Source organism: Octopus bimaculoides, chromosome 28, assembly GCF_046866305.1.
Source record: "Octopus bimaculoides isolate indiv1 chromosome 28, ASM4686630v1, whole genome shotgun sequence".
In the NCBI taxonomy this organism is placed as follows: domain Eukaryota; kingdom Metazoa; phylum Mollusca; class Cephalopoda; order Octopoda; family Octopodidae; genus Octopus; species Octopus bimaculoides.
Genome location: NC_142955.1, coordinates 12,817,916 through 12,841,254, shown reverse-complemented (window position 1 = coordinate 12,841,254; position 23,339 = coordinate 12,817,916). Strand labels below are relative to the sequence as shown.

Below are 23,339 nucleotides of genomic sequence, written 5' to 3'. Positions count from 1 at the left end.
ATCACTGCTTCTACCCACAACAAAGGTAAGATTAAATTTGTGCTTGAGTCATTATGATGTGTTTGTCTGGAGAAGCGAGCGAGGATATTTCTTGCTGTTTAGCAGTTGGTCAGTAGTGATTATGCAGGTCAATGATCAAAGCCGTTTCAACCGTAGCCATCACAACATATATTCAAAAATACGCTTGTTAAAACGACAATATTATGCTGTTGTATGTGTGTTTGTTTGTTTGTTTCTTTCTTGTTGTTGTTGTTAGCGTCAATCATTTTGCGCCAGATCGGGCATGATCAAACAGTTCTTCAGCCAAAGATATTCCAGCCGTGACCATCCCGTTCTTTTTAATTCAGATTTTCTCTATTAGCTTTTTCTTCTTTCATTTCCCCTTACAAATGTATCTCTTGCACTTTATCTCTTCCTTCCTCTCGTCCCTTCTCTGTATTTCTATCTATTTCTAGCAATGTCGTACGTATTCTCTTCTCCCCTCTATTCCATGCCCTCCTCTCCTCTAGCTCCCCCTATGTTTCTCATCTACTCTTATGTCTCTCACTTTCTTTTATCTGTTAATCTTTCTTTTTACATCTCCCTTTATCCCTTTCTCTCTCTCCCTATACCATCGTCGATTTCTCTCTATCTCTCTATCAATTTCTCTTCTGCTTCTTTCTCTTTATCTCTTCCACTTTTGAATTTGTATCTTCCTCTCCATCTCTCTCTAAATTTTCTTCCTCATCTTCTAACATACACACACACACACACACACACACACACACATATACACATACGCACACACATATTCATATCATCGTCCTCTACTGATTCTAGAGCCAAGATGTTCCAGTTTTCTTCTACCATTCCAACCGTGACCACAGGGCTGTTATTAACCCTTACTGCAATTATGACCGTTACCTCAAATCGGGAATTTTATACAGGCAGCTACAGATCTCTGCCTCCTGGTTATTCCTACCGTTACCTTCAGGAACCTCCAACAGAACAATTCTTCTCCACTCGATGTCTACTGAAATGTGCCGAGATTTCTCTAAGCAGCCAATCGGAATTCTTCACTTACAACAATGTCAGCCATGTTTGTAAGAATTACTCCCCGAAAAATCTAATGACAGTCGCCAGAACAAACGACAGCAACGAGAAGATGTCCTTCTACAGGAGTAAGTGAATTATCATTATTATTATCATTATTATTATTATTATCATTATTATTATTATTATTATTATTATTATTATTATTATTATTATTATTAGTATTATTATCATTATTATCATTATTATTATTATTTTTTCATTATCATTATGATTAATTCCGCCGAAGTAACTTTCTTTTTCATATGAATAGACTCTCTTCTGCGTGTGTATAGATCATTTTTTATATACCACCTTAGGCCATTTTCCTCTGCTACGATACATTCCTGGCAACAGCTCAAACTTGTCCCACCTTTTCTTCTGGACGAATACAGCCTATTGGTTTCACTCTTAGGTTGGAAGGCTCCGTGTATTGTCAACATTTTTCTGGTCTTGCTATCCATCTTCTTCATTTCTTTCTTTTGCCGTTTTATAATTCCCGCTCCATACCAGAGTGATGCAATCGTCCACGTATCAACTGATTTTATTTTATTCCATCCATTCAATTTTGAGCGCAGCACAAACATCAATCTTCGGAAATACTCCATCCTCGGTTTGCTCTTTCATTTCCTTTTCCTTACCTCGTTGAACTCCAGTACTCCAAGGTATTTGTATCCTTCCGTTTCAATTTGCTTCATCAAGTCTCTATTCGGTAATTCTATCCCTACTAGGGACTGTACCTTGCTTCTTTTTAAGTAGATTAAGTCCAAATTCCATTCTAATATCAGTACTAAAACAGGGGACCTTGTTCACCAAGGAACTCACTTGTGTCTCATCTTTGCTACACAGTTTTAAATCAGAGAAGATGGCTAATTGTTTGGGAGTTTTCATGTATTTCGTATCCTCAGGTATCACGCAGAGAACAAAAAGCACCAGAGATAGGTGGTCTACAGTTACAGGTGTTGATAACGTTCATTTTCCTTTTTTCTCATTAGTAAGTGCTATTATTATTAATAATAATATGCTTGTACGTAACTGACGTGTGCGTCACGTTTAAGAAAAAGAAATTAAATATTTTGAAACTGAATCTTTGCAATAGATTTGAAACCACCATCTATGTGTTTTATTACTACTTCTCAACACCCATGCCTACTGGACCGCAGAAGCATTAACACTCTTAACGAAGTAATTAAGATACTTAAATTTGACGCCTGTCGAGCAAAAGAGACAGGAATTGAAAGAGAAAGAGAGAGAGAGTGAGAGGGAGTGGTTGATAGGTATTTGAATTCCTTTCTACTACTGAACTAAAATTGACCCCTGGCTATTAAAGGCCCAGCTACGCGCACGCACACCCGCACACACATTTGTTTTCGGTCTTCTACTCATTTGAATTCGGCCATACACCAAATAACATGGTCAATCTTATGTTCCGAAATGTAAATTTTGATTTGTTTTAATTATAAAATTACATCTCAGATAAAAAAAAAAACAACTTTTGGCTTTCGAATACAATCTTCTCTTTGTCTTTCTATATTTTTGTTAAGTTACAATTTCTCTGTTTTGGTCAGGATTTTTCCAATTTCTTTTTGCTTTTAGTAAAGATTGTTTGCCAGCATAACATGGCAGTCGTAGTTTAAGACGAATGTTGCTGTAATTTAGCCCCAGGAGACATCGTCTTCAGCTGGCTATACGATACGATCTGTGTCCATATATTTTGGAACAAGGGAATCTAGAACCTCCACTCAGCTCAAAACAATATCTGTGTATCGCGATTTCCGGATTATTTCCTTTCATCAGCACAGAATAATTGTTCGGCTAGAGGGGAATCATCCAAACTCCAAAGAATTCCTCTCAACACATGGCTATGATGCTCCCCCCACTTATTATTGTCATTAATATTATTATTACCATTATTATCATCATCATTATCATCATTATTACTAGCAGAAAGACCGGTTTTCTGCTAGCCCCTTGATAATATTTTCACATTTGAATCCCAATTCTAATATTTTTTTTATATTTTACGTCTAATTATTTCTTCGTATAATAGTGCTCACTTGCTTAGTAAATATTGCTTTCATTATTTTATCAGTTATAATCTCTGTCTTTAAAACAAACATCACGGTAGTCTAACAACAGAGGGAGAGGCAGTTTGTCAAGTTTTACCTTCCCCTCAAAGCAACACGGAGATTTCAATTCAGCAGCCCTTCTTGCAGCTTTGCAGTGTGTGAGTGCGTGAGAGAGGGGGGAGAGAGTTAGAATTGCAAACAATGAATGAAATAAACATGAATTGGAAAAATCGTATAAATAAAAGGGTATCACTACAGATGTATACACCCCCGAATTTGTTGCCTCATGACATCCAGAAAAATGGATAATTTTTAACAAAGTTTTTTTACAAATACTGCTTAGTTGGTGTGGCTTCAGAGTATATTGGGATTTATAAAAAATAATTTTTCTGTGGGGTTGGAGAGAGGGGTTTTGGAAAATTCATACGATCTACTTTTCTCCCTCATAACTTTCAGGAAGATGAGTATCTTTTGATGAATATTTATACAAATCCCCTTCAAACGCATAGATTGGAAAAAATCTTTTCAGAGATTTTCCTAATTTTTTTTAAACCACAGCCTTCGAAATGATGGGTGGAGGTGAGGCATCTTTGTATGAAAAAGTTTTGTAAACTCTTTTTTCAACCCTCCCTCATCGTCCCACTCCGGACCTATCTTGGCCTTTTTTTTTTTTTTTTTTTTTTTTGCACTTCAAAACCATGGAAAGTGCATCTTCGGTTGTTGTGATTTAGATGAAATTTGAATCTGTTAGGTGGGGCGGTGTATCACTCTACATAGCAGGTGAATATGTTTTCGTTTATTTGGCATTTATCAAGTGGACTCCTCCTTTGTCAAGTGTATTGGCTTGTGCCAGATGGATACATAAATAGTTCGTTTTAAAGACGGAAAGACTACACACCTATTACTAAGGGAAAGGAATGAAACATTTTGATAAAAAAACAGTTAAGTGGTAGTGCTCGAGAGTGGAGTTCGAGTAGCCATTGCACCTTCATTTATTTATAATTCATTTTCTATGTTGGGCCCTTAGTGTGTGTGTCTGTGTGTGTGCGTTACACGGCGGCCTAGGCGGACTAATGAAGAAATAGTGTACTTGTAAGTAGCAGTTCACTTTGTGATTCCGTTGCAGATTAGTCTTATCTTTTGTTGAAGGTTCTCTCTGGCGGGTTTGCCTATTGCTGAAGCTGTTGAATTTTGTTGAATACTGTTGCCGTTTTTCCCGTAGGCTCGTGTTTTGTTTGTTTTCTTTCCCCCATTTTGGAGCGAAGAGACTCCGGAAAAAATGAATTGTGAACCGAACGGGCCCATGCCAGGAGCTATGCTTCGGCGGCTAGAAGTCGAAACCAGCGCACGGGATTCACTGGAAGTGTGGAAAGTTATAGTTGAACCGGAAAAGTTGGAAGAGTACAAGGAACTGATCCAGAAGAATGGGAAGTAACCAACAAAATGAAAAGGACAGTGGTTTACAGAACACTGTCCATAATGAGTAAGATTGAGAAAACAGCTGAGGAAGCCATAGAGAAATGTCTGGAAGAAGTAAAGAGTGTTGCAACATTCTATACGGGAGGAAAATGATATGGCACAATGGAAGTGAGGTTTGTCACCGAAGAAGAGGCAATAAATCACTCCACTATTCCACTGAAATCAGAAGAATGGGTGCTCCTGCCGACCTACTGTGGCAAAAGAGTCACAAGAATTAGGATAGGCAGGGTGCCACATGAAATCGAGAAAGTGTGGCTGGTGACAGCCGTGATGCATGGAACCCCCGAGGATGCAAAGATATTACAAGTGGCAAGAACACAGAAAATGAATTGATAGGGGTTACGGCCTGGAAATGGTTATCCAGGCCACCCAGCAAGACCTGAAAGACATCGCAGAAGAGGTGTTACTGCCCGAAGACATAAAGCTGAGAGTGGTGGTAGAAGAGAGACCACCAACTTGCTACTACTGTGGAGAAAAGGGGCACATTGGAATAAAGTGCGCCCAGATAAGCAATGAAACTAGCGAAAACCAGCGTGGACAAAGTAGAAGTACCGAAATGACAAGCCCAGCGCAGGAGGAGGGTATGGAAGACACAGATGAGGAGGGATTTACCGAAGTACCCAAAAGAAAGAAAAAGGAAACAGTAAATACTTTGCCTTTCATCCACTCGGGGTCGATAAATTAAATACCTGTTGAATACTGGGGTCGATGTAATCGATTTATGGCCTCCCCAAAATTGCTGCTCTTGTGGCAAAAATTTGAAACTATTATTACTATTATTTCTTTTTGTAACAGGTTTTGCTGGAACTCCTCGAATCTTGCATGCGTAGCAAGCTTGCTGCTTGCATTCTACGGTGCTATGCTACCCGTCCTTTTCAACTGTCTAATACTTTCCTGATTATTCTGGCCGTGTCAAGGAGACATTATCGTTGGTAACATTCTACTGGGCACTCTCTTCCAATTTCCTTTATATTCCTCTTGATGCTTCTGAAATTTCCATAGCCAGGCTATTTCGTACTTAAAAGGGTTGTATTTATCTAATTTTTCTCTTTCCTTCTTGATTATTCGTATTTCAAAGGGACACACAACATCAACTATATAGTACATGTGGTGCTTCTTATCAACAACCACTGGATCCACTCTATTATGCTCTAGCACCTGATTTCTTTGGATTTGGAAATCTCAGAGGATTTTGCTAGACTGCGACTCCACCATCCTCTACGGTTTGTGCTCATACCACGTCTTACATCTCCCTAGCCCCCACTTCACGTACAGTTTCCATTGTAGCACTTTCGCTACCTTATTGCATTGCCACAACTTGTAGTGGTTTTGGACAAGTCTAGGCAATTCGTCCATGATATGAGCAATGGTTTCGTCCAATCTATTACAGATGCAGCACAGCACAGAGCAGAAACACTTGCTCATTCCAAGGTTGACGCTCCATACGTGGCCAAAGCTTGGTCTTGAGCTGCCAGTATAGTGCTCTCACTCTCTTTTTCAGTGTCCCTTTCTTCAGCCAATCCCATCTATGTCTTCCAGAAACTTCTGTTCTGGCTGTTGAATTATACTTTATCATGTCCATTCTGTAATTCTTCCTTTGTCTTACTTTTTTGTCTCGGCATTCAATACTCCCTCATTCCTGACACTAGCAAGGTTTCCATTTGCTCTCCTCGCATGTAGGCAAACAGGGTCTGCACGTGGATGATGGGCTCCATTCATCTTTAGAAGCTTCCTCGTTTTCCTGTCCATCTCCTATACCTCCTCCTCCTCTGTTCAGTTCAGGATGCCAGCGCCATTCCGAACTCTGCGAGTGCGCGCAAGTTCTTTGCCGAAATTATATTTCTGGCATTGAGTTTTGAAGCCGATATGATCATGATTACTACTACTACTACTACTACTACTACTACTACTATTATTATAATTATTATTATTATTGTTGTTATTATTATTATTTCAGATAGCCAGTGGATTAAAACATATGCCATATCAATGGGAGCTGGTTCGAAAGTCTATGATTCATTCATGAATATAGGAAATACTTCATTCTGGAATGTGGACAAATGCAGAGGTAGCTTCTGTCCTAACTTCTTCCGACATCCTATCCTTGATATCTGGAACTATCTTCCAATGGATGAGGTATGTATGCATACACATACACGCGCGCACAAATACATATTATTATTTCCATAATAATAATAGTAATAATGATAACCAAATATTTAGATCAATTCAGTTATGTTTGTCACATTTTTGACCTGTAAAAATTATTTATTAGGAAGGCGAAGCAGTGTTGTAAAGAATTTTATCCGCGGCAAACCGCAGTAAGATTCATGGCATCCCCCAAATTGCTGCCCTTGTGGGAAAAATTTGAAACCATCATAATTATTTCTTTTTATAATAAGCTTTGCTGGAACTCCTACGTAGCAAGCTTGCTGGTTGCAGCCTACGGTGCTATGCTACCCGTCCTTTTCATAAATAAAAGACTCTCATTGGGAATGACGAGTAAATAGGCAACAAAATCGATGAAATCCTCTTAGGATACATAACTAGTAAAAGTCTTATCCAGATCGGCACAAAGTAACACATGTGAACCTCGGTGGCACTTGAATTTAAAGTTGAATTATTTTGTCATTCTTCTTGTGATATGGCAAGATTGAGTAACAGACAAACCTTATGGGAACAGGTGAGCCAGAAACCTATCGGAACCCAGATGAAGAGCAGGAAATGTGGTTAGCTAGAACACATCGCGTGGAAACCTCTTTCTGATATTACAAGACAAACCGTCCGATGAATATCCCAAGGAAGACAGAAGCATGACAAATCAAAAATTGCATGGAAAATTTCAACAGAAACTGAAGAAGTAACGGACGGCTATACCTGGGGACAAATATAATTTATTGTCAAATTAAGAGACTGAGAGGGATTTATTGTCGGCACCCAAAATTCTACATGGACGTAATGGAATTAAGACATGTCGTCGGGTGTTTTTAACGCTGTATGTCTAACCACTAAATTCAGCATTTCAATGTATTCTCTCATGGCTACACATTTTGGGCGAGAATAAATATTAGCTGATAAATTTAGCAAACAATGATTTATCCAGCAATAATTAATATAAAAATATTGCTAGTACATATATTTTTATCACCAACCTGTTTGTCATTGGACTACGACCATGTTTGGGGCACCGCCTTCAATGGTTTAGTAGAAAAGTTCCTCTAGTATATATTCTATCAAGTTCGTTGACCGAATCGCTAAGTTACGGACACGTAAGCACAACACTATTTCTCAAGTGGTTGGGGTAACATACATACACATATACACAGACGCAAACACACACAAACAAAATGATTTCAAAATATCACTATTTTTGTTTGACTTCATTATTACAACTTATACGACTTGATACCAGTCACATAAGCCGGTCCAGTCTTCTCTTGCGTGGATAATCAAAAAAAAATTTGGAAGATTTGTAATATTTGACTCGAGTGGAAAATTGTAACACCGTGCATCGCTTCTAAATGTAAGCTCGATACATATAAAGGTGCGATGGGTAAATTGTCGCATTTCGCTCTGCCAGAAATTTGGCAATCATATGGTGTACTGCTTGACGTTTGCGCCGGAAGCTCAAATACGAACATTTCAGAGTGTTTCGATGTCTGTCTGAGGAGAGTGCAATCTGAGAACATATACCAAGAGTGATAAAAATCAAACATCCAGTCAACAGGAACTTGAAACTCGGAATAACAGTCTTTGAAATATCTTTGCAGCTTTATTAATAAGGGACATATATGTATATATACTATATATATAAATATATATATATATATATATACACACAGACTATGTATGTATATATATATATATATATACATATATATATATATATATATATATATATATATATATATATATATATATATATATATAAATATATATATATATATACACACTATGTATATATATATATATATATATATATATAAATATATATATATATATACACACTATGTATATATATATATATATATATATATATATATATATATATATATATATATATACAAATATTTATATATACATACACACACTATGTATGTATATATGTGTGTATATATATATATTCTCTCTTTCCTTTCCCGAGCGTCTAGTAACACAATCTATATCACGTCCTCACGTTGTTTTTTGTTGTTGTTTTCTTGTCTTTTTCCTTTTTTGAACTTATATATATATATATATATATATATATATGCACATATACATACACGCATACCCACATGTACATTTTGGAGCAAAGGGTAATTCTTACCCTTATATTTATAAAGTGCTTATATATACTGTTGTGTCTGGAGTCATTCTCTTTTGGTGCTTTATAACTCAACGCACTCACCGATAAAATTTCCACTCGTTTCCTTTTTTATTTTTCTAAAATTTCGTTGCGTCTTGCAACTTTTCAATAGTTTTGTTTATGTATATATATATATATATAACACACATAATTTTTCTCGTCTGGCCGTAAAGCCTTTTCTGTTTGTTTTCCTGTCTTGTTTTTTGTCCGCCACTACATTCCTCCATGGCAAGATTTAATTTGTGTATACAAATTTAATTTGCGGTCCATGGGAAGAGCCGTTTTAACGATGCGTCCTGCCCAGCTCTTCGAAACGCCGGTGTAGCTGATGAAGTAGAATGTTCTCTATGTGGCTTGTGTGTTTTCTCGTCTACGTTTTGTTTGCAATGTCCTGTACCCAGATATGCACCTATACATACAGGTGGATGTCGGTATGCACATACCTGTACGTATATATGCATATACTCATTTACTATTTGTTTATATATATATATATATATATATATATATATGCACATATACGCACACGCACACACACGCAAAAGCACACCCAAATATATGTACATGTTGAAGCAAAGAGATTTTTTATTCTGCCGCCCACACATAAATGTCCCAATAGAATTACCAAAGGTTTTAAAAAGACAAAAAAACTTACTAACGAACTCAATTGCGTGTGTGACTTTTGAGTACCCTATACACTAAAAGGCTGCTCATATATTAATACTACACACATTCCCTTTTTACAAGAATATCAACCCTAAAACATACGCTTATTTTCCATATGTTTTTTCCCCAAAATCTCTTGTCGCTTGGCAACACCTCCAGAGATGGTGTTTTGCTACCAAGGTCCATAACTGTAACTTAAACCTTGCTCGGTTTCGCTTCATCACGTTTTTCACAGCAACCACAAGCGAGATGTGTCTGTTCACCTCCAACAATCGAGAATGGTCGCCATATTACACTGTTTAACAAATATCTTTTTAGAGTGCAGGGTTAGATCGGTCTCTTACCTAACACTGCATTGAACCCCTAGTGAGAAACCGATGGGTTAGATCGTCTGTAATGTATGTATAAAACTGTGCACTTTAATCGAAATTATATATATTACATATGATATATATATATATATATGTGTGTGTGTGTGTGTGTATGTGTGTGTGTGTGTGTGTTCTTTGATTCTTTTACTTGTTTCAGTCATTAGACTGCGGCCATGCTGGAGCACAGCCTTTAGTCGAGCAAATCGACCCCAGGAATTATTCTTTGTAAGCCTAGTACTTATTCTATCGGTTTCTCTTGCCGAGCCACTAATTGACGGGGACATAAACACACCAACATCGGTTGTCAAGCGATGTTGGCGGGGCAAACACAAACACATACATATATCATATATATACGACGGGCTTCTTTCGGTTTCCGTCTACCAAATCCACTCACAAGGCTCTGGTCGGCCCGAGGCTATAGTAGAAGACACTTGCCCAAGGTGCCACACAGTGGGAATGAACCCAGAACCATGTGGTAGAAGAGCAAACTACTTACCACACAGCCACTCCTGCACCTATATTTATTATTTGTGCATTAAGTCTACCATTTGTTTCTTGTTAGGAAATTTTCAATCTGATGACATGGTGTAGGTCTCCATTTAGGATTAAAAGACAAAATGGAGACGAGCAGTATTCCGTCATTTGATCATCATGAAAAAAGGTTAAGATATTAAGCTATATTCATGACATGAAACCATCGGTAGTCTGAAAACAAATAAAGAACTTTTATTCACCAATGTGATGTTGTGCACTCATTCTAATTGCTCAGCATTTGCGCCACACAGACACGCACACTCACACACATATATTGTCATTATTGTTATTATTATTATTTCCTTACATTCAAAGAAAAGATGAAGAAAATGTGGACTGGACATTAGGGTAAGAACCACCGATAAATTAGCTGTTAAATTAGCTTGATCAATTTAACTGGATCTGTTTGTGTGTGTTTGTTTATGTGTCTCTGTTATATGTTTGCTCTTATTTTTCAGGTGAAGCTGGTGATTTATAAAAACCAAACAGCTGTCGTGACTATGGTTTTTAATGGACGAAATTCAAACCGTAAAAGCTGGTTCTCTCATGCAAACTTGAAAAGTTCTCCATGGGATGACTAATCCGCAGCTGCCCCAAAGTTTTTCTTAATTAAAGGATTTATGTATGTTATAAATATATTTTTCTGTTTCGCTTTGAATAGACGTATTGTAGCAAAAGCACTTTTCGCATGCTACTAACATATATATATATATATATACTTTATTTAAAAGCAGCAGAAATATAACAAAAAAACCGTTACTCTGAGTTTCACGTTCCCGTTCATCGGACAGTTTTGTTAGATTTCTAACAAAACTGTCCGATGAACGGGAACGTGAAACTCAGAGTAACAGTTTTTTTGTTATATTTCTGCTGCTTTTAAATAAAGCATTTACTCTACCTCTGGTATTTGAGTACTCTTTTTTCCACCTTGTTGCACATTGCATGTGCTTACTCCGGAGCAGGTAGATGGCCCTGCTCAGTATGTAGAAAAGGAGTAGGTAGTAACTCTATAAGATGTACCCGGTGCAAGCTATGGACACATAAGAGGTGCAGCAACATCAAAGGCAGGTTAACTAGCAAGTTAGTTTTTGTTTGTGGCAGATGTTCAGGTGCAATAAAGACTGCAAACAAACAGGAAACAACTTCTATCTCATTCCAGGGTGAAAAACTAGAGGTAGTCGATAGCTTCCGCTATCTGGGCGACTAAGTTAGTAGTGGGGGTGGGTGCGCTGAAAGTGTAGCTGCTAGAATAAGAATAGCCTGGGCAAAGTTTAGAGAGCTCTTACCCCTGCTGGCGACAAAGGGACTCTCACTCAGAGTAAAAGGCAGACTGTATGACGCATGCGTACGAACAACCATGCTACATGGCAGTGAAACATGGGCTGTAACTGCTGAGGACATACGTAAGCTCGCAAGGAATGAAGCCAGTATGCTCCGTTGGATGTGTAATGTCAATGTGAATACCCGTCAGAGTGTAAGTATCTTGAGAGAAAAGCTGAACATTAGAAGCATCAGTTGTGGCGTGCAAGAGAGACGATTGCGCTGGTATGGACATGTGGTGAGAATGGAGGAGGATAGCTGCGTGAAAAAGTGCCACACCCTAACAGTTGAGGGAACCCGTGGAAGAGGTAGGCCCAGGAAGACCTGGGCTGAGGTGGTGAGGCAAGACCTTCGTACATTGGGCCTCACCGAGGCGATGACTACGGACCGAGACCTTTGGAAATGGGCTGTGCGTGAGAAGACCCGGCAAGCCAAGTAAGATCGTTGCCAGTGCCCCTGGACTGGTTCTTGTGCGGGTGGCACATGAGATGCACCATTTTGAGCGTGGCCGTTGCCAGTACCGCCTGACTGGCTCCTGTAGGATTTTCGAGCGAGATCGTTGCCAGTGCCCCTGGACTGGCTTGTGCGGGTGGCACATAAAAGACACCATTTCGAGCGTGGCCGTTTTCGTGCGGGTGACACGTAAAAGCACCCACTACACTCTCTGAGTGGTTGGCGTTAGGAAGGGCATCCAGCTGTAGAAACTCTGCCAAATCAGACTGGAGCCTGGTGTTGCCATCCGGTTTCACCAGTCCTCAGTCAAATCGTCCAACCCATGCTAGCATGGAAAGCGGACGTTAAACGATGATGATGATGATGATGATATATATATATATATATATATCTGTTTCATAACACTCTATATTTATTCACGATATTTTCTTGAAACGACCAAAGCATTTCTAAGCTTTCATCATTATATCTTCATTGATTATGGTGTACAGAATTTGAACTAAATCTGCTTCCCTCACTAATGATGAAATATAATATATCCAACCTGTGAACCCTGCTGATTTGTTAACCAATTTTCCTGTATCATTAGAGACTAAATTTGATTTGGTATGCGGTTGGTAGAGGGTACTTACTGCTGATAACTTTCAAAGTAGTACAAATATGAATTCAGCAATTCCATCGCCGCTGCTAGATGCTATTTGTTTATTACTGGGGCATTTCTGTAATTTTTAACACACCACCTCTATATGAGTTGCCTTCCAGAAACTAATAACGCAGTTTCCTGATTTCAAAAGTGTATCTACATTGAATGGCCTGTTTAAAGTGGGGAAACACGAAAATATACAGAGTCACCTTAAAATGTTGCTATAATTAGGTTCACTTGTATGTGTTCGATTTAGATATTCTTTATTCCGTTATATTATTTCTCTTAATAACCAGAATCTATTTCACGCTTATTTTTCTCAGGAATTTCACAAGGGAAGATGTCATGGTTGTTATATTTGGGGCGCTTTTGCTTACAAATTTTACTGAAGTCTACTTCGTGTGTAATCTATTATTTGTTTGTGTATTTGTACGAGTGTATTTCTCTGTGTGTTTGTGTGTCTGCGTGCGTGCGTGTGTGTGTGTGTGTGTGTGTATGCGTGTATTCATGCACCTATAGTGTAAGATAGATCTCGTGAATTTACCTTCACCTTAATCAAAGAAATCTATTGACAGCTGTTGGAGCTGTCACTACAGATTCTAGCAGACTGCTATAGACGTCTTTGTATCATCCCTGACGTATACACATTCTCGACAGGCCAGTTACAGCAATATTTGTCCTGAGATAACATCTTTCTTTCATTGTCCTCTCAGAGAATATGTTACTAAGGTAACTAGCCTATCGACAGTGTGTATATCCTTTCAATATGATACACAATTGGCTATTTTAATTAAATACTAATTCAAATGTGTACATCAAACATAATGGTATATTCATTAAATGCTTATATTTTCTCATTCTGAAACCCAAACAAATTCTTTTCTAACTCTGCAGAGGTGTACGTCGCTTCTATATAACGAACCACGGTGGCTGTTCAACTGAGAGTGGCTGGCTAGCCGTAACTCAAACTGCAAATTACTGTGAATATGATAAAATGGATCATTTTCCAGCAATTCGATATTCTGATACAAAATCGAAAGTCATCTGGAACAACGGTAAGTGATGCTTTTATTTTATGTCTATGTGTGCTTCTCTCTCTCTATCTCTCCCTATCTATCTCCCTGTCTGTCTATCTATCTGTCTGTTTGTCTATCCATCCATCTATCTATCTATCTATCTTCCCGAGCGTCCAGTAACACAATCTGTATCACGTCCTCACGTTGTTGTTTTTTTGTCATTTTCCTTTTTTGAACTTATATATATATATATATATATATCAATGTGAGTAGTAATTGTAGAAGTTATTTTTGTACTTATTGTTCAGCAGCCAATCAGCTTTGATTCAAAGGTGTTCTGACCGTGAACCACCTGAATGTTTCCCATTTCACTATGTGGAGACTTGGCTGCCATTTCTAGTAATTCGAATGACCACGCATAAAGTCTTTCCACGATATATCTGAATCCCTTTTTTTGTTGATGTTGTTATTGTTACTTACAGGTTTCGGATTAGCAGACGCCTTGGCCATATTCATCCGCCTGAGGCAGCAGAACTAACCCCAGCACATGATATCCATTGATTCTATTGTTGTTGTTGTTCACGTTCACCCAGTCCAGCTGACCACCACTAGTGATTTGCATTGGTCAAGTATTACCTGTCAATAAAGAATCCATAAAAATATTGATTATCTTTCGTATTGAGTCGATAATTTATAAACAAACATCTTCGGTAATTTCTTTGAGCACGTGTTGTCCTGTCAACCGCGTGTTTGTTCTGTCTGAATTGTCGAAGTGGAAGCTAATGGGCGTACGTCTGTGTGAGCTTGTTCTTGTGTGTGTGTGGGGGGGGGGGTATGTGTGTGTGTGTAAGTGCTTATTCTTGTGTGTGTGTGTAAGTGCTTAGGATCTTTTTTAAAACGGGGGCCACATTTTTATATCGACTGAATGGACGTCAGTGATTGGTTGAAATTACAGAAATACGACAACTTTAACATGGAATAATTTATGGATTTCTTTTTTTTTGAAGAAGACTAAGAGAAAAAGATGTTTTATATGACACATTCTACCAGTGTTCCAAGTTTCAAAGTGTTTCGTTAATGAAAAATGTGGCCCCCGTTTTAAAAAAGATCCAGGCTACCAATGGTTTCATGTTCGGAAAATATCGTTGAATCTTAACAATTTTTCAAGGCTTTCACATGAAGGAATAGTTTTCGTCTCCATTTTGTGTTATAAACCTAAATGGAGGAAACACCATGTGATCGGCTCGAAAAAGTGTTACGATAGGAGTGGCTGTGTGGTAAGTAGCTTGCCTACCAGCCACATGGTTCCGGATTCAAATCCACTGCGTGGCAGCTTGGACAAGTGTCTTCTACTATTGCCTCGGGCCGACCAAAGCCTTGTGAGTGGATTTGATTTGATAGAAGGAAACTGAAAGAAGTCTGTCGTATATACGTGTGTGTGTTTGATTGTTTGTCCTCCCAACATCGCTTGACAACCAATGCTGGTGTGTTTACGACTTCGTAATTTAGCAGTTCGGCAAAAGAGAATGATAGAATAAGTACTAGGCTTACAAAGAATAAGTCCTGGGGCTGATTTGCTCGACTAAATGCGGTGCTCCAGCATGGCCACAGTCAAATGACTGAAACGAATACAAGAATAGAAGCACAAGAGAATATTTTCTAAATATGATTGAAATGGTAGCATTAATGCATATATACACACATACATGTACATGCCTACATATATATGTATATATACATGCATATATGAGTACAAGATGTCAAAAACACTTGAACAAAATGAGAAACGAGAACATAAAAACAAAAGCATGGAAAACGAACGTTTTTCGAACAACGAAAGAAACAAATAGAGAAACGAGACAGGCAACATAAAGAATATTCCCTTCATCAGTTGTCCCATGTTTTATCAACTCCGCATTTCGAACGTGGGGGCAAGACGCGACTTCATTAAAACTTCTTCCTGCAAGGCAAATCAAATAAAATTTGGGTTATTTTGCGGAGGGTTAAAATGGTAACAAAAATAGGATAGTGAGAACAAAACAGTAAAAGCAAAGGGTGAGGGAGAGAAAAACAGAAAGGAAGAAGAGAGGGAGATAGAATAGAGATAGGTTGTAGAGTGCGCATCGGAATTATTAAGATAAAACTTACTTTGAAATAGATGCATGACGTTCGATCATATAACAATATAAATTATATATATATATATATATATATATATATATATATATATATATATATATATATATATATATGCATATATACACACATACATGTACATGCCTACATGATATGTATATATATATATATATGCATATACGAGTACATGACGTCATGTATGTCTATAGATAGATAGATAGATAGATAGATAGATGTCTAGTCCCATTTTGTGTCTTTCGTTAAGAAATTATTCAACGGAGCTCTTAACGCATATGTTTTAGTTATGTACACCTGGTAATAACTTACCAGACCTAAAAATGCCTGTAATGTTGTTTTAAAAAGACAAAGAAGTTGAAAACATACAAAACTGCTCTTTTCTTTTTTCTCTTGTATGAATACATTTGTGTCCAGTTAAAGCATCACTTACAGTGAATGATTTCCCACATGTACCACACTCATGTAGCTTCTATTCTGAATGAATATAATTGTGTCTAGTTAAGTCATTATTTCGAGAGAATGATTTACTACAGATATCACAATGATATGTATAAATACGTTCGTGTTTATTTAAATGACTATTTTGAGAGAACACTTTATCACAGATATCACAATGATAAGGCATCTCTCCTGTATGAACACGTTTGTGTGTAGTTAGGTTACCACTGGAAGTAAAAGATTTAAGGCATCTCTCCTGTATGAACACGTTTGTGTGTAGTTAGGTTACCACTGGAAGTAAAAGATTTAAGGCATCTCTCCTGTATGAACACGTTTGTGTGTAGTTAGGTTACCACTGGAAGTAAAAGATTTACCACAGATATCACAGTGATATGGCATCTGTCCTGTATGAACACGTTTGTGTTTACTTAAATGACTATTTTGAGAGAACACTTTACCACAGATATCACAATGATATGGCATCTCTCCTGTATGAATACGTTTGTGTCTAGTTAGGTTACCACTGGAAGTAAAATATTTACCACAGATATCACATCGATATGGCTTTTCACCTGTATGAATATATTTGTGTTCAGTTAGGCGACTGTTTTTAGAGAATGATTTGCCACAGATATCACAGCAATATGGCTTCTCACTTGTATGAATGCATTTGTGTCTAGTTATGTCTGCACTGCAGGTGAAAGATTTACCACAGATATCACAGTGACATTGTTTCTCTCCCGTATGTGTGTGTTTGTGTTTTGTTAAGTTATTATTTTGAGAGAATGACTTACCACAGATATCAAAGTGATATGGCTTCTCTCCTGTATGAATACGTTTGTGTCTAGTTAGGTTACCACTGGAAGTAAAAGATTTACCACAGATATCACATCGATATGGCTTTACACCTGTATGAATATATTTGTGTACAGTTAAGTTACTATTTTGAGAGAATGAATTACCACAGATATCGCAGTGATATTGTTTCTCTCCCATATGAGTTTGTTTCTGAACAATTAGATTACTTTTTTGAGAATGAGATTTTTTACAGACGTCAGTCATATGACAAATTTGGTTTGTCTTCACTCCCTTATCAGTATGTTTGTGCATAATTAGGCTACTTTTCTGAGAGAAAGATTTTTGGCAAACATCACAGTCACATGACAAATTTTGTCTCCCTTTTATAACGTCTTCATGGGAAATCAGTTCTTTAAGTTTCTCTTTCTTCTCCATTATTATTCTTCCCAAATGTTAATGTATATATATTTTTCCTTGGTTTTTTTCTTATAGTTTACTCTTACAAATATTTCCACATCTGTAATTTCATCCACTGTTACCTTTCTCTAACAATACTTAGGTTAATTTATCTAAGTGTAATCAATGCACAAACTATTCTTCTTGATATTCCAGTGAGTGATGTTTCAAAATTTTGCAAATAATCTCAGGCGAGAGCAAATATTTCATAGGAATTCTTCCACAGATTTAGAGAAACATTGTTATAAATCTGTTTCTGTACAAGATATTTCTTTAGTCACTGAGAATGTATCTTCTGTTAATCCAATGACATTTGATATTCTGAAACAATAAAGAAATAACAGCGTAAGACACAGAGGCTACTTGAAGCAGAAACAGGACGTTTCTGGAGAGATAAACTCTAGAAACAAAACATCTGCTGGAACAACTGAACTTATCAATTTATTCACATTTACATCACAGAATCTCACATGAAGCTTACATATTTCTAAACTACAACTACACCTTCACATTGTGTACCATTCTTTAAATTAAACTACACAGTTGTGGACAATAACATTATTTTCCTTCCTGAAATATAACTTTATTGCTCTTTGACCCTGAGACAGCCCTCGCTGAGCAGAAATATGACTATAGACATTCCATCTATGAACATCATGTCTTTCTCTTAATCATTGTAAAAATAGAACATCATCCGATGAAGTCTTCAATATTAATAACTGAAAGGTGATACTTAGGGAGGGGTACAAATCGGTGGTCAAGCGATGTTGGGGGGACAAACACAGACACACAAAAATCATCATCTTCCTTTAACGTCCGATTTCCATGCTAGTATGGGTTGGACGATTTCATTGAGGATTGGTGAAACCAGATTGCTATACCGGGCTCCAATCTGATTTGGCAGAGTTTCTACAGCTAGATGCCCTTCCTAACGCCAACCACTCCGAGAGTGTAGTGGATGCTTTTACGTACCACCGGCACGAAGGCCAGTCAGGCGGTACTGGCAATGGCCACACTCAAAATGGTGTATTTTATGTGCCACCCGCACAAGAGCCAGTCCAGGGGCACTGGCAACGATCTCACTCAAAGGTCCTTACATATGCTGCGGGTACAAGTGCCAGAAAAGCGACACTGGGCACAGGTGCCATCACGATTTCGCTTTCGCTTGCCCCAATAAGTCTTCGCAAGCTGAGTTTCGTGTCCAATGAGGGAGACGATGTTGGCATGGGTGCCAGTCATCAAATTTCACTCGATTTCGATTTCACTTGCCTCGACAGGTTTCATAAGTGGAAGTTTAGTGTCCAACTTAACTCGATTTCGATTTCACTTGCCTCGACAGGTGTTCGCAAGTGGAAGTTTAGTGTCCAACTTAACTCGATTTCGATTTCACTTGCCTCAACAGGTCTTCGCAAGTGGAAGTTTAGTGTCCAACTTAACTCGATTTCGATTTCACTTGCCTCGACAGGTCTTCACAAGTGGAAGTTTAGTGTCCAACTTAACTCGATTTCGATTTCACTTGCCTCAACAAGTCTTCGCAAGTGGAAGTTTAGTGTCCAACTTAACTCGATTTCGATTTCACTTGCCTCGACAGGTCTTCACAAGTGGAAGTTTAGTGTCCACCTTAACTCGATTTCGACTTCACTGCCTCAACAGGTCTTCGCAAGTGGACGTTTAGTGTCCAATGAAGGAAGGTACGCATAAGTGGACTGGCTGGGCCTTAGATTAAGGTATATACATATATACGACAGGCTTCTTTCAGTTTCCATCTACTAAATCCACACACAAGGCTTTGGTCGGCCCAAGCTCACTTGCCTAATGTGCCATGCAGTAGGACTAAACCCAGAACCATGTAGTTGGTAAGTATGTATATATGTATGTATTGAATGAGCCTCTTTAAGTTTCCATTTACTGAATCAGCTCACAAGATATTAATCTTTATAATCTTAATCTGTGCCATTTGAAACGTATTCCTATAAATTTTCTTTAATATACCCATTTTCCTGAAAGTTATGAGGGAACAAATTGGAATCATGTGAATTTTCCGAAACTCCTTTCTCCAACCCCTTGGAAAGATTCATTGCAACAAATCCGTGTATCCTTTGAATCCAGAGCATTTAAGCGGGATTTCTTGAAAAGGTCTTTAAAATGTATCTATTTTTCTAGAAGTTATGAGGCAACAAAGTCGGGAGGAGGGGTACATATCTGTAATTTTGCCACTTTCTCAACATTTCAGTGGTTGGAGTGTGTTTCAGAATATTTCTCGAACTAAAACACACAACAAACTAACAGGGCAACGATGGAGATTGTAGGAGGGAGTTTTCACAGACAGAAATAGCAGCAATATCTCACAGAGATCATACACATCTCTCTTCCGTAGCTAGAAATAGCAGCCAAAGCTACCACAGATCATAGACATCTCCCTTCCGTAGCTAGAAATAGCAGCTAAAGCTACCATAGATCATAAACATCTCCCTTCTGTAGCTAGAAGTAGGAGCCAAAGCTACCACAAATCATAGACATCTCTCTGCCGTAGCTAGAAATAGCAGCCAAAGCTACCATAGATCATTGACATCTCCCTTCCGTAGCTAGAAATAGGAGCCAAAGCTACCATAGATCATAGACATCTCCCTTCCGTAGCTAGAAATAGCAGCCAAAGCTACCACAAATCATAGACATCTCTCTGCCGTAGCTAGAAATAGCAGCCAAAGCTACCATAGATCATAGACATCTCCGTTCTGTAGCTAGAAGTAGGAGTCAAAGCTACCACAAATCATGGACATCTCCCTTCCGTAGCTAGAAATAGCAGCCAAAGTTACCATAGATCATTGACATCTCCCTTCCGTAGCTAGAAATACCAGCCAAAGCTACCACAGATCATGGACATCTCCCTTCCGTAGCTAGAAATAGCAGCCAAAGCTACCACAGATCATAGACATCACCCTTCCGTAGCTAGAAATAGCAGCCATATATCACACAGATCATAGACATCTCTCTTCCAAAGCTAGAAATAGCAGACAAATCTCGCACACATCAAATGTATTTCTCATCCAAAAAAGACAAGGAACATACAAATAATCGGCACCACAGGAACCGAAAGTCTGCAGGATTAAAAGATTAAGTATTTTCATCGTTTAATACTTACGGAAATGGTTTATAAAGGACAGACTTATTATAAAGTGTGTGTATTATATGCATTAAACGCACTAAAAGTGTGTGTGGAAGTTGAGAAGTATACCAAAAGTGATTGCGGAGGTTAATTGACAGAAACACGTGCGCGATAGAAAATCTCTTACGTGAAAATGAATACGGAAGTACAACTAATGCGCATGCGTGTTGATTACCTCCAACATATAGGGGAACTAACTCTCAGTAAAATGGCCTAGGTAATTTCTGTACCTATGTTCCCTGCTTAATTTGAGTCCGTTTCTCCATAGAGACTGTAAGTTTGCATAGTCTGTTTCGGTTGAGGTATGTTACAGGAGCTTCCATTTTATTCTGTATGGCTTTCACTCCTTTAAACGCCTTATGTACTTCGTCAAACACGTAACGTTGCACTTCTTTAGTACCTGCAATGATTTAATTACAGCTTACAATCAATTTTCTATAAAAACTCCAAATTGACTGAATCTGCAAACGTCAATATGCTAAAAATAACAGCCAACTGCCTGGAGAATTTTTGTGTTTGTGTGTACAAGCACAACAATTTCAATGACATACGAATTTTCTTAGTGAAAATCGTGCTGGTGAAAAGATCTTCAAAGTTATAGGCGTGTAGTAACGCCGTGCGCATGCGTAACCAACTTTCATATAGTCGAAAAGCTCGCATCTTGTGAAATATTCGAAGTCATCTCCCACCCCACTCGGAAAAGATTTTACCCCCAAATTTCTTTATAACCTTAATGTATGTCGTCTATATAAAATTTCATCAAGAAACAACTTATTTTCCTGAAATAGCAGCTAAATCTCGCAAAGATCATAGACATCTCTCTACCATAGCAAAAAAAAAAAAAATTTAAAAATAGCAGTTAATGCTAGCACAGACCATAAATATCTCCCCTCCATAGCTAGAAATAGCAGCCAAAGATACCACAGATCATAAATATCTTACCTCCATAGCTAGAAATAGCAGACAAAGCTACCACAGATCATAGACATCTCTCTTCTAAAGCTAGAAATAGCAGACAACTCTCGCACACATCAAACGTATCCCTCATCCAAACAAGACAAGGAACATACAAAGAATCGGCACCACAAAAACCGAAAGTCTACTGGATTAAAAGATTAAATGTTTTCATCGTTTAATACTTACCGAAATGTTTTATAAAGGAAAGACTTCTCACGGAGTGTGTGTATTATATGTATTAAACGCACTAAAAGTGCGTATGCGTGTGGAAATTGAGAAATATATGAAAAGTGATTGTGGATGTTAATTAAGAGATATTCTTGGAGAAAGAGACTTCCCTGGAAGTAGAACTACTGCGCATGCGTGTCGATTACTTGAAATATATATAGGGGAGATAACTCTCATTTTCCCTACCTTCAGTAAAAATGTTACAGGAACCACCAACGCCATTTTACCGAATGTTAATATTTTTCTTTCAAACACAGAGGGACAATACAAAATGGAACGCAGGGTCTAGGTAAGCGAATGGTATTTACACAAAGAATACCATTCGCTTACCCAGACCCCGCATTTCATCTTGTATTCTCCCTCTCTGTTTGACCCTCGTAGTCGAAATAAATATACTAACTTTCAGTAAAATGTCATTGGTGGTTTCTCTATCTACGTTCCCTGCTTAACTTGCGTCTGTTTCCCCGTAGCGTCTCTAAGTTTGCATTGTCGAGTTCCGTTGAGTCAGAGAACAGAAGCTTCAATTTAATTCTGTTTTAAACGCCATACGTGGTTGGTGAAAGACGTAACGCTGCACTTTTCTAGGATCTGCAATTATTTGATTACAGCTTACAATCGTCTTCCATTAATCCAACGTAATTCCTTGCGTCTGTGCTGCTGGTTATATCCCTACTATTGCTTCGTAGACATTGGCTTTGTACTGCTATCGACCTCTCTACAAGGCATTGTTCACTCCTACATGAGCATTGGAAGGAGTGTATACGAAAATCTTTTTTTTTTTTTTTTGTTAGCATTAAGGGCACACATGAATAAGAGACTTAAGTCTAGACCTATAGTGTTGCCAACAATACTTATCAATTAATCTAAGGAAGATCCATCTCAACGACGTTTTGCCATTGACTGAGAAGGGTGAAGCAACGCAAAGGACTTTGTGTGCTAAGTCCAAACATAAAGGAGATACAGTCTTTAAACGCACTGGCTGCCAAAGCTTCATTCGAAAAGTGGTCTGCAGTGATAAATATGGCTTTCTTCAAGGACGGGTTCGATGTCCTCTTCGTGACACCCTCCACCAGGTTGTTAAACACAGCAGGAAGGAAGAATGAGACTGCATTACTGTACGACACCTTTTGATTTGGTTTCCAGTAGGGCCTGTATCAACTAGTCTCCAA

At 38.1% G+C, this 23,339-nt stretch overlaps 2 protein-coding genes across 4 annotated transcripts; one reads left to right on the top strand and one right to left on the bottom strand.

Annotated features, from left to right (window-relative positions):
• The first annotated feature begins 377 nt into the window (after positions 1–377).
• Positions 378–14,047, top strand: LOC149130585 (uncharacterized). The gene is made up of 4 exons (XM_089344275.1): positions 378–1,160; positions 6,577–6,755; positions 11,000–11,163; positions 13,852–14,047. Exons 1-3 carry the CDS (start codon positions 458–460, stop codon positions 11,120–11,122), a joined length of 1,005 nt encoding a protein of 334 aa, XP_089200401.1. The 5' UTR covers positions 378–457; the 3' UTR covers positions 11,123–11,163; positions 13,852–14,047.
• Positions 14,048–15,775: 1,728 nt separating this feature from the next.
• On the bottom strand, positions 15,776–22,663 carry LOC106882621 (uncharacterized). 3 transcript variants are annotated; one of them, XR_016238796.1, is made up of 3 exons: positions 22,129–22,663; positions 16,494–18,140; positions 15,776–15,933 (listed from the first exon to the last, which is right to left on the bottom strand). XR_016238796.1 is itself a non-coding variant. In XM_089344277.1 (3 exons), the coding sequence occupies exon 3, from the start codon at positions 17,796–17,798 to the stop codon at positions 16,872–16,874; it is 927 nt and encodes a 308-aa protein (XP_089200403.1). In that variant the 5' UTR covers positions 17,799–18,140; positions 20,962–21,385; positions 22,129–22,663; the 3' UTR covers positions 16,486–16,871. The 3 variants fall into 3 exon arrangements, 2 of the variants coding, with proteins under 2 accessions (XP_089200403.1, XP_089200402.1); XM_089344277.1 differs by lacking the exon at positions 15,776–15,933 and adding an exon at positions 20,962–21,385 and having other exon boundaries at positions 16,486–18,140; XM_089344276.1 differs by lacking the exon at positions 15,776–15,933 and having other exon boundaries at positions 16,486–18,140.
• Positions 22,664–23,339: the final 676 nt, after the last annotated feature.